Here is a 12844-nt window from a genome sequence, read left to right on the forward strand (position 1 = left end):
TAAATACTGTGAAATATATATGGGAATCTCTTAATACCATGATATTTTTTTTAAAGCACACTTTTTGGGGTTGTAGAAGCATATGGGTCATCTGATTACGGATCAATGACTAATGAATAAAACCAGATCTAGTATTGGAGACTTCAATGAAGCTTTTTAAAAGCAATTTATTTCACACACCACTGAAACAATACATTCATAAACCACTCAGCAAACCCTTTTGTGCTGATGCATTTAAGACCAAACTCTTCCATGTTTACTTTCTCCACACATCAAATCCCCCAAGACGAAAAAACAATATAAAATACTGAAATGAAAATCCCAAACTGCATCAACTAGTGTAAACAGGGCGCTTAGTCTTGCCTGTACCTGTCAGAACACCTATAGATTTTTCAATGTACTCGATAAAAGTATTTTTAACTCAAAACTATAGAAGCAGGACACATCATTTATATAAAAATATATGCATTCTGCATCCACTTCAAGCATTGCAGCTCACTCTGTAATTTCATCTATTTCCAGTTTCTAATTATGTTTGGCACTGTCTTAAGTGTGCAACAGAGACCAAGCCAACACGGTTTTCTCCTTCACTCGAATATGTACAAATATTCAAATTACAATGCATATTTTTATGATGTTTTCGAGCCCCGCTGAGACACTCGACCACATTCAGTTGCTTCACCACATTAAATACCTACGATTGTTGCAGCATTTCGGGCTCCATTCAAAACCAATGCTCATTCGGTTTCTACTGCATACTGAACTGGTTCTAGTGGGAACTTGAAAGTTAAAAGTGATAGTTCACCAAAAAATGAAAATTAAGAATGTTGGTAACCAAACAGTTGATGGTAGCCATTGACTTTAATAGTATTTTTTCCCCTACTATGGAAGTCAATGGCTACCATCAACTGTTTGGTTACCAACATTCTTCAAAATATCTCCTTTTGTGTTCAACAGAAGAAAAATGTGGAGGGTGAGTAAATGATGACAGAATTTTGGGGTGAAATTACCATATTTCATAACAGAAATAAACTTGGAAATAAAATATAGTCGGGCAGCCAACTGTCAATGCTGTTTTTTACCAAGAACTCATAATTGTAGACTTTATCGACATGGGTTAAACATTGGTTTAAAGATACCAACATACCCATGCAGGGCAGGTTTATTTATAATATTAAAGGTTTAACGTAGGGGAACAGATGAGATAAAAAGTAGTAGTTTGGTTACGTCCACTGCATAAACGTTGTGTTTAACACAGTAGAGGCTCGCATGGAAAGAAAGGTAAACACTAAAAATTATGTAACATGGTAGAAGTAGATGGCATATTTAATTTGACGCAGTTTGACAGCAACAAAAATGGTACGACGTGTTGAAAGTACATACGTCCATCCATCAAAGGCTTGTTTTCATTGGCGACAAATTAAATTTGGCATCCATCTTGACTAAAACGTCTCATGATTAATACTGAAAAACAATGGCGAGAAATGAACGATGACCTTGAGAGTGTTTTGGCAGGTTTTTAACCGTGATAAATAAAACTTCACTCGACGCACACAGCAGAGATAGCAGCAGAAACCAGACAGACACCTCGTCGAGGAGGATCGGCTATTTATATATATATCGAAAAAAATCACATCATGGCTTCAGTTTAAACTCCATGAAAATCATCATGGAAGACCAGTCGACGTCCTATTCGCTGTAACACACATTCACACACACACGCGCAACATGTGGCCTAGCGCTTGCATTCTCTCCGTCGCCGTCCTCCGAGTGTTGTCGCGTCTAAACGGTTAACGTTCACTCATCATCAAAGTTCTGCTGGAGCAGGAAGTTCGCGGCGAGGTTCTCGTTTTTCTCGCAGGCGAAGTAGGCTTGGATGACGAGTCCCTCTGGAAACCCCAGAGCTTTCAACTAGAAAACACAATTTTATTAAAATGTTAAAACATGTTGTGTGAAATGACTGTTTAATCATTTTAAATTGAATAAAATATCAAAAACGTTGCCTCAGCAGCTAGCTGAAAATAATATTGTATTTTATTTTAGTTCAAGTTTATTTAATTTCAAGTAACAAAATTTTTGTTAACCCTGAAATTTTGTATTTGTTATAATTATCATTCCTAGTGTTATTTATGCTATATAAGCATTAAATAAATAAAATAGCATATGTAGTTACTTTAATTATAATAAATTTCGATATAATTTATAAAAACAAAATTATAATTAATAAATTGTTGTCAGTTCACAAATTACAACATAACCATTACAATGCAACAATAAAAAAAAACACATGAATTATACATATTTTAGTTTAAAAACTAATAATCTAATATTGTTTATTTAAATATTTATTTCAATAATCTTAATGTTTTTTTAAATAATTATATTAACAATTTTACATATATAAAATTATTAATACTTCTAACAGTGTTATTTTATTTGATAATTTTTCATAGATATACTATTGTAGTTTTTGTTAATATTTTTTTTAAAGTTTTTTTTTATTTTATATTTTTTATTTTATTTGATATTTTTTCATAGATATACTATATTTTCACTTTCTGTTAAAGTTTTAGTAATGCTTTTTTCCATTCATTTTTAAAATACATCTATATAGTTTTATTACTTTTTATTGATTAGGTTTAGTTTAGTTTTTATTATTTTACTATTTCAAGTAAAACTAAAAAAATAGAAATGTTAACTGAAATAATTAAATCTTTTTTATATTTTATTTCATTTTATTTATATAAAATAATTGACTTATTGATTACACTGTTTTACTTTGAATTATTATGTCAAATTGTCAAATAAAATAGATTGCAAATGTAATTTCATGCTAACTTAAGTAAAAGTAGATAGGTTTATTAGTATTTTATTTTAATTTAACAAATTTGAAGCTTTAAAAATTGGCTTAACATTAACTGAAATTAAAAAAAAGATAATATTTTTTAAAAAAATTTGTGTAATTTCTGTGATGCTAACATGAACAAATGGATAACTAGTATAACTAAATTTGACATTAGAAACAGCATTGTTAGCGTACTCTCTCGATGGCCTCCTTCTCCTGCGGTGTGACCTGGATGTAGTTGGTCTGTGGTGCGCTGGGAGCTTCAGCGGCTCCGGCCTCGCCTCCGTGTGGCTCGTTCAACATCTGCACGAACCGCTCCTGATGCTGCGTGATTTGCTGCACAGAATAATAAAGGCATGTTCAGCGGCGCGCGTCCGACCGCAGCGGCTCAGTGCTGAGCTCCACCCACCTGCAGGAGCTGTGGGTTGTCGCGGCCCAGCTGCTGCAGGAGCGCCGGCAGGAGCGCGGGGTTCTGCTGGATGATCTGACGCATCTGCTGGAACTGCGGCTGGCTCCTCAGGAACTCCAGCGGGTTCGCCGAGGTCTGCGCCGCTCCCGACTCCACACCTGTTCACAGGACAGAAAGAGCTGTAGACAGCGCTAGACCGGCATCGAGGGAAAGTGAAAAGAAAACCATTTTCTGTGCCTCCAAATGAGAAAGAAAAAATAATGTCAAAGTTTTCAAAGTGTTTACTTTCTGTTTATGATGTTTGAAAAGATAACGATTTTGTTTGAATTGATATGGCTAAAGGAATATTAATTATTATATTTAATTATTTATACATTATTTATTTATGTAATTTATTTTTTATTTATTTATTTATTTAATTATGTGGTATATTTATTATTTATAAAGTATTTTAATTATACAATAATACTGATATATATATATATGCCAATATATATATATATTTATATATATATATATATATATATATATTAATAATAATTTTGGCAGTGTTATTTTAACATCGTTGATAAACTACCAGTCTATGGTAGTTTATCACTGATGTTAAAACAACACTGCCAAAGAGTCAAACACAAAAGAGTCATGTTAACTCATATAACCTCTACTAAGTTATTAGTGTTAACTAAAAATAAAACCATAAAAAGTTAACTCATATAACCTCTACTAAGTTATTAGTGTTAACTAAAAATAAAACCATAAAAAAAAGACATTTTTCATAAAACAAAAACACTTGTTTAAAAAAAGGGATTTATAAATAAACTTTGACTTCTGACTTTTTTTTAACTGAAATAAACTCTGTGTAAAAAAAAAAAAAAAAAAAACCAAGTAGTTATTGACTTAGCATAAATACACCAAGCATATATAGTATCTAACATTATTTTTACGTAGTGTAAATTTGTGTGACTTATTCTTTTTTCTTTTTATATGTTTTGTTATTTAAATTGTAGTCTTAGTTTTAGTAATTTTGTTGTGTTTTTGTAAATTTTTTTATTGTCTATTATTATTATTATTGTTATTATTATTATTCTCAAACCCTTCTGTGGGTAAAATGGGTTTCTCAAACTTCCTTTTTGTTCTAGCAACCGACTAATAAATATAAAAAAAATTAACACCCAAAAACATCACTTCACAGACTTTTTGACTTTGAAATTCATAATAAAGAAAGTCTTCACTTTCGAGTAAACTTATAGTATATAAGTATCTTATATTTTAGTCTTTGACAAGCTACAATAAAGGTTTTCTGTTTTTCAACTGGCTCTGATTTTTGGTGAATTGCATGGAAACCAACACCACCAAAATGTGTACAGCCTTTCCAAAACACATCTATGTGTTGAGACTTTGCACACACATTCATGACACAAAATGAGAAAAAGCCACCAAATGTCAAGAAGTAATAAATAGTTTAACCAGTGTTTCGAACCGTTTAAAAATCAAACACAGTATGAAAGTTAAGTTTAAAAAATTTTGTCAAATTTACACGCATCACCTTTAAGTCCAAAGTTTAAATTCACAACTCATTAATGCTAATTTGGGGGCATGCTTTATAGAGATATTTTCCTTGATGCTTCCTCACTGGTGTAATGTACAGAACGCCAGCAACGCTAAATTAGCGTAAATAGTCAAGACTCCTCCATCAGCTGTGCTACCGAAATAACATTTCAGCGGATTAGCAAGAAGGTGGCAGCTGCAGGGCAAATGGGCATCTATTTCCACACGTCGTGAACACATGGTCACTCACCGGTGGTGGCGGGCGGTGGCTGAGGTCGCTGTGGTGCTGGAGGGGTGGGGTTCGACGCTGGTGGGGGCTGCACTACTTCCTGTGGAGGCTGCTCGGATTCTGTGGGAATACCCTGATGAACGCACATTAACAGATTGATCATTTGTGTGGTTTAAACCAGGTATATTCCAGGTCCTTTCTTCTTTATTAATACACATTAATTATGAATGCAACTAATTGGTGCAACATATTTTATAAAAAAATTTAAAAAATATATTTTTTAAATAAAACGTTATAAATTTCCGTTAATAAAAATTCTAATTACTATAAATTTTAATTGAATTAATAATTATAGTTATAATAATAAATAAATTATTTTTTTTGAAAAGCAATTATACATGACTATTAGACTGCAACAATAGAAAAACGTATGATTTATGCATATTGTATCAGTAATTTTAATATGGATTTTAAATAATTTATTTATTATTAAATGAAATTTTATTATTAATATTTATCATTATAATTATCATTGCTATTGTTGTTGCTGTTTATGCTATTTTATATCTATATATACACACACACACAACATTGGTGATCTAAATGGTTGCAAACATATTTATTTATTTTATATATTAATTTTTTGATCTAAATGGTTGCAAACATATTTATTTATTTTATATATATATATATATATATATATATATATATATATATATATATATATATATATAATATAATATATTAATATTACAATTAATTTTACTATTAGTATAAATATCAATAATTATAATTATCATTACTATTGTTGTTATTTATCCCATTAGAGAAAAATAAACACACACACAAATTATTTGCATATGTTTATGTAAAATTGTTTGGTGATTTAAATGGTTGCAATTATAATAAGCTATTTTACCAAACAAACTGACACAACATTAAAATTGTTTGGTGATTTAAATGGTTGCTGTTATAATATTAAAGAGTTGCAAAGTGCAAATATCAATGAATGGGTTGCAAATGTCATTTCATGCTGATTTCGAGCAAGACTAGTTATATTAGTTCTCCCACTATTATCTGGGAATAAAACATCTGCAGCTTTACTGTAGTAAGTACATTAGTAACTCTCACCATAAGCAGGTACTCCACGGCTCTGTCCGGATTGTTGAAACTTGCTCGCAAGGCGGCGATCACCTGTTCTCTCTCATAACCCATCGACATGATTTCCGTCACCAAATTCTCATACGCTTGACCTGTAACTAAAGAAGCGCAAGGCGACAGATGTTAGCGTCAAGTTCTTCTCTCCCTGGTTTATAACAAAACTGAAAACCAAACGTACCTAGTATGGACGCAGCTGCTTCTAAAAGACCCAATTCATCTGTAATGCTGAACAAAGCACACAACAAATTGAGGGTTTTTCATTCTTTAAGCAATTAAAAAGGTTTTGTTTGTGGGCGTGGCTGTACCTGGCCTCTGATTGGGCGATGGCCTGCTCCTCTTGGGCTGCCTGGTTCTCCTCTTCTGAAACCGGAGTGGGAGTGGCGCTAACAGGCTCAGGCTTTTCTGCGGCAGCCTCCGAGGCAGCAGGGGGCGCTGTGACGGGCGTCACGGGCGGCTCTGCTGAAGCTGCTGATTCTACAGGAGCGGGAGGAGGGGTCGATGCAGGCACTATTGGAGCAGCAGGAGGTGCAGCAGGAGTTGAGGGTGGATGTGCAGGGGTTTCGGCGACAGTCGCGCTAACCGTAGCGGTGGCTGCCGGTGCAGGAGCAGGAGCTTGTGGCGGTGCTGCAGATTTGGGCTGCAGAAAGAGAAACACAACTGCACAGAGAACTATAGAAACCTGCCAATGAACTTTATCACTGTTTCTATCCAAAGTTGTGAATTCAACTTGTGCGCAATCGTGAAATTGTGCAAAAAAAAAATCGATGCATCGCGAATAGAGAAATGATTCTGGATCGATTCTGAGATTATCGGAATGCATCACGATTCTCTCTTGAATCGATTCTGAGCGTAGTTTTTAACAGCAGACTGCATGCTTTAGATGTAACCACTTACATTACTCAGCCGTTTGTAAGAGCGAATGTTCGTGAGCTTTTTTTGGTGTTTTTTTAGTGTGTGGTTTAGAGCTAGATCTGCTGTTAAAAACTAAGCTCAGAATCACGATGCATTCTGATAATCTTAGAATCGATCCACGAAACCATCGATTTATTGTCCCAGCCTTAACATATGCGAATAAAGAAACGTGTTCGAGAGAACAAAAACGTCACTTCCTGGGAAACTGGCGCAAAGTATAAATAGAAATGGAAGTTGCCGCAACTGGCGAAAGTACTCGAAAGGCTCTTTTTCCTACAAAATAAACTTGTGTGCAGATGGAAGTTGCCGCAACTGGCGAAAGTACTCGAAAGGCTCTTTTTCCTACAAAATATGTTTGTGAACGCAACTTGTGAGACTGTTTTGGGATATTTTTTATAAAAAATGAGTTTTTTGTTGAAAATGATGGGTTTTTCATTTGTGTTTTTTTTAAATTTTGAATATAGAAAGGATATGTTTACACAACAACGACGTTCACATAGATCCGCAAAAAAACGACTTTGATGAAACAATAAGCCCCAAGAAGTCGTGGTTTACAGTGAATTTATAACAGCTAAGGGGCATTGTTAAGCACCTTAGGTGTTATAAATTCACTGTAAACCACAGCTTCACGGGGATTATTGCTTTTAGAAAATGGTTATTCCATATACATATTAAGGTTTCACAGAATAAAACAGAACAAATAAAGTGTAATGATATTAATAAAAGTATTCTAAATAGTATTCTTCCACCAAACAATGTAGTTCCTTCGTAAACAGCGGTTCCAACAAAGTGGTTGCCGAGCAACACACAGAAGTAAACAAAGGTGTATGTTTGTAGTGTATTTTAAAACAGCTTTGAACGTGGCTCAACCAATCAGAATCAAGGACCGGAACTATCTGTTTTATAATACACAGTATAATGCATGCCAGGCCGATAGTTGGCGATGTCACTTAGTAAAGAAAGACTACACACCTGCGCACATATGCATGCCTATACATACACTGAACATGTAATTCAAATGCACACGTCACCGTTTTCACAAATTTGCATTTTTGTAGTTTACACAGAGATGATAATAGTATTGTTTTCAGGCCACCAAAAGGCCGTTGTGAAGTAATTGAATGTCCAAAAAGCATGAAAAAGTTTTCAATTTTTAGTGTATACACCAATTAACTTTGATTCCAAAGCAGTTTATGCAAACATTTTCTTGTCAGATAAAAAAATAAATAAAAATTCTGCCTCAAAAGTAAATTTTTAATTGTTTTATGTGCATTTTAAGATTTTATGCACATCTTGGCATTCTCATCCAGCAATTTTAATGTGACATACCAAAATTTGAAAGAAAATGTATGGAAGGAAAATATTAGTGTGATTGAAACTTGCATAAATGAGCTTCTGAAGAAGGCAATGAGAGAATTACCTTTGTAACCATCACCACGACAAAGTTCTTCTCATCTATCTTGTATTCTTTTAGAGGTATATCGTCATTCAAAATTTTGCCTGTGTTATATGGAGAAAAACAAAAGCAATTTTATAAATCAAAAAGCATCTTATTAAAACCAAAGAAGGATAAGGTGCATGCAAAAAGTAAAATTTGACAGTAATTATTTTATTAAAACCAAAGAAGGCCATATTTTGATGCGCATTTAGTCAGTCAAGCCGGTTCCCTGATTATGCTAAATCGCCATCACCTGCTTTCAAACAAATGGAGCGGCATTTAATAGACAGACCTCCGTAGATCACAAGACAAGGTACGCATATCGCGTTCATGTTCGAAGGCGATCCATGTGTTCAACCGGCTGTCTGGCTAGATGCGCATATCGCCCAGCCCTATCTGACACTAATTATATAGGTAGACATACCTATTAAATCACTACCTTTTTTTTCAGATTAGTTAAAAAGAAAAAAATCATGTCTTGATGTTTTAACCAATTGATGTGTTTGTTACTGCATACCTCCTGTAATTTCAAGTCAATCAGACCATTGCATGTTGAGATATGAGTCTCCATGTGTTCACACTGTCTGGCAGACATTTTTAAAGCTGTCTGAAAAATTTCACCAGAAGTAACCAATTGTGCATTTTTTTATTTTTTTTAGCTGTTTAAGCCTTATTTTGGGGTAAGTTTCATATACTTACTGCAAAATTAAGAGATTAATGTTTAGACTTTTGCATGTTATAACCTGGAACTTGTATGTGGGATATAATTACAGTTAGATCCAAAAGATAGTTTTAGCAACATAGCACAGATGCTACAGAACACAGTTATTGGACTAGCTGTGTAAGATTGTGTGCTACGCTAATATATTACTTCACAGGCATTACTGGCTTGTACTTTAAATGCATAATACTATAAATTTACAGTTTATTGCTGGTCTGTGGTTTTACAGTTGTGTATATTTATAAACTTTACTTAATACATGACCAAAAATCTTGTCCTTTAGATTTAATGTAATATTTATTAATTAAAAATTGTTGCTGCTCCAATTAAGCTCAGCTGTGCTCCCTTTAATCTCTTCCACATTGAACTTCTATGTAAATACATCATAAGCAGACTTTAAATATTAACTGATGGTTGTGACTTATAAAATGATTAATAACTTATTTTCACAGCTGTAAGATGCCATAATCCAGACGTAACTATATTTTATGCCCAAAGATGAAAGAGGCATGTTGACATCCATTTAATGAGGCTAGTTTCTGTGTTCATCCCCATGAATAAAATGTTTTATTGGTTTGTTTTGTTATTTGATTTTTGAATATGTGTTAACTTAGCCGAATGTGTACAAGTCTAAATGTTGCAATGTGTTTGAATGACACTTAATCAAAATTGAACGCCTTGTTTTTTTTGTGATTGACTCTGTATCTTCAAATAAAAAATAAAAAATTAATTATTCTTTAAAAAGGTTGTTTAAAATAAAGAAGAATGTTTTAATAAAACATGGTGTGAACTTATTGGGAACAGGAGTGTGCTAAAAGGGTACAAAAAGTAAATATTATTGTGTTTAATTTTTTTTTTATTTTAATATAACTTCTTGCACTGAAACCGATATCTTGTGCCCTAAAAATGTCTCAATGTAGATTTTGGTGAGCTTTATAGGTATGTTTATCCCTAAGCTTTGCTATGGCAGAAATAAAAAATGTCAGAAGAAACAGACCTGAATAGATTAGTTTTTGACCGACAGCTGGAAAAGCATCTTGCCCCTTTTCTTCCTCTATCTTCTCTTTAAGAGCTTTTACCTGTATTTACAAGGACAGAATTTGATTAGAAACATCTTCATATTTCAAATTTATGTATGAGGACAAAATAAGACTCACGAAATGTATGATTATGAAAGCAGGCAACTAATGCTCATGTGCTTCCCAAACTATCTTCAAGAGCAATAGATGGATTCATATGGGCACATAATGAATTATGAAGTCATTTCATCTTATTGCTTTGCTCAAAAACATGATATTGCATTATCTGGACACAACTTTTTTTTAACAAACCCTAAATTAATTCAAATACTCGTTACAAAATAACACATTTATAAACACTATCCATTTAAATAAACGAGACACATGAATATGACTGCACAAAAAGTTTTAAATAATAACAGTTCTTAACATCAATACAATTTATATCAGTAATGCATTGTCATTCTAGGAAAAAAAGAAACATGGCAAGCTGTTTTAATATTCATTCATAAAAACAAACTAGCATATACACCACATATTCCAATTGTCAGTAGCATTTTTAACTAGTAAGATTTACTGAACTACAAAAGTACCCATTCTTACTAGTCATTACTTTAAAAAAGAGGGGAAATAAGGCCTCTGAGAAAAAAAATTCTACTAGTTACAGTTGGCATACATACTAATGTTTCATTTATTAATACTAGTATCTATTGAATAAAGATTAGTAAAGCTGGAATACATACTAGTAACTACTCGTATAACATACATATTTGGTTTTAATATATAGTAAAACTAGAAGATGTACAAGAAATAACTAGTTGGTAGTGTATAGTTAACAAACCCCCAAATTGGCCATTTTTAACCAGTAACAATGCAATACTAGTCAATGGTGGAATAGTGACAAGTACTAGTGTCCAATGAATAAGCATGTGACTAACTATAGCGTTCTAGTATATAATCAATAGTCAACATCAGTGAAATAGACAATATGTACTAAACACTATTGGACTATACTTGCTGGTAATTAAGATAAGTAATAAGTAACATTAAAGAGAGTAGTTAGTTTAAACGAATATGTGTTAAAACGGCTTGCCACAAGACGAGAGCGTAAACAGACCGTTATTGTAAATCACACGACCGTTATTTTCAAATTAGCGGCCGCTGGAATGTGCGGCTCTGTGACGTCACCCGTTATAATGCAATATTATACAATGACAGCAACTGTCCTCGCGCGCGTTCCACACGGCGGAGGCCGCGGCGTTTCCCAGCGCGTCATGCCCGCGCCCTGCCATGTTTACACGGGCACAGACACGCACACTCACCGTCAACTCCTCGTCTATCTGCACTTTGAACGTCTGCTGCTGGAGGGTCTTCAGAGTGATCGTCAGCATTGTGTTTGAGCGCGAAACACAGCCTTGCAAGTGTCCTCAGTGAGCGAGCGTGGAGATGTGACTCAGCTATCTTCAGGAGGGATGAGGCGCCTGTGTTAAGGGAAGACGCCATCTACTTGCTGAATTGGACAAGACACATGGACGTACAGTGACCCCTAAGAGTCGTACGAATATCTGACTGGCATTATATGAGATAAAAATACCAAAGCAACACAAGTTTCTAGAGCTTTCCTCAAGACTACCTTCACTGGCTCCGTCAGCGACAAACTGTTGGAGACCCACGAAAAAGGCAAATCTATATTTCTATAGAAATATCATTTTTATATGTTTTACATGTTTGTTTTCAAAAACATTTACATCATTTTCAACAAAAGTTTTCATTTAATTGACTCAAGTAGTGAGGACAATTAATTGATTATCGTACATCATGAGAAGAACGTGTTTTGTGTGTGTGTTTGAACAAATAGAGCTGGGAATCGATTCCAAAAAGAATCGATTCCGAGGCTTTGGGAATCGAGAGTCGATTCCAACCCCATTAACGGGAATCGACTCCTCAGAGCCTTTTTCAGTTCAACAAAGCTTATCAAACGGAAAACTGCACAAATTTAAATTTTACGAAAAATAAACTGAAAGAAAACGAGTCGGAACTGAGATAATCAGAATTTTAGGAAGCAGCCTTCAGTTTGAAAAGCACCATTCTTATGCTTACTGAAACCCGTTATTACGAGAGTTGTGAGATAAAAAAAAAAAAAAAAAATTCTTTACATTTTTATATTTTTATTACCATTCGCCTCCCTCATGCTCGCTAAAAGTGATTAGAAGTCCGATTAGTTTTCTGATTCGAATAGTTTAGTTTTAATGAACCGGTATATTTACGGTATATTATATTTATTTTATTTATTATGTTGTCCACAATTTTGAGCTCTGCACGACAGAATAGATCATGGCGAGATCGAGGGTCTTGATCTTATTTCCATCTAAATACTATTTTTAAAACATTTCTATCAGCCAATGATAATTCTAAAAGAAAACGTCACGAGCATAGATCAGTGGCCGAGAGCGCATCTGATTAATCAGTTCATTTTTAGGTTATTTTGTTTCATTGTACAGTTTGTTAATTTTATGCAAAGCATACAGTCAAAGTAAACCATCATTCAGCTGAACTGTGCAC

The 12844-nt window shown here is 33.8% G+C and overlaps 1 protein-coding gene across 2 annotated transcripts; it reads right to left on the reverse strand.

The window, feature by feature from the left end:
- Window positions 1–147: 147 nt before the first annotated feature.
- Window positions 148–12033, reverse strand: LOC109084414 (UV excision repair protein RAD23 homolog B-like). Of its 2 annotated transcripts, none has more exons than XM_042711647.1 (11): window positions 11916–12033; window positions 11605–11763; window positions 10261–10342; window positions 8525–8604; window positions 6498–6829; window positions 6371–6417; window positions 6163–6290; window positions 5053–5164; window positions 3255–3412; window positions 3041–3181; window positions 148–1911 (listed from the first exon to the last, which is right to left on the reverse strand). In XM_042711647.1, exons 2-11 carry the CDS (start codon window positions 11671–11673, stop codon window positions 1798–1800), a joined length of 1263 nt encoding a protein of 420 aa, XP_042567581.1. In that variant the 5' UTR covers window positions 11674–11763; window positions 11916–12033; the 3' UTR covers window positions 148–1797. The 2 variants fall into 2 exon arrangements, with proteins under 2 accessions (XP_042567581.1, XP_042567580.1); XM_042711646.1 differs by having other exon boundaries at window positions 11890–12003.
- Window positions 12034–12844: the final 811 nt, after the last annotated feature.

This window comes from Cyprinus carpio, chromosome A22 (assembly GCF_018340385.1).
Source record: "Cyprinus carpio isolate SPL01 chromosome A22, ASM1834038v1, whole genome shotgun sequence".
In the NCBI taxonomy this organism is placed as follows: Eukaryota; Metazoa; Chordata; class Actinopteri; order Cypriniformes; family Cyprinidae; genus Cyprinus; species Cyprinus carpio.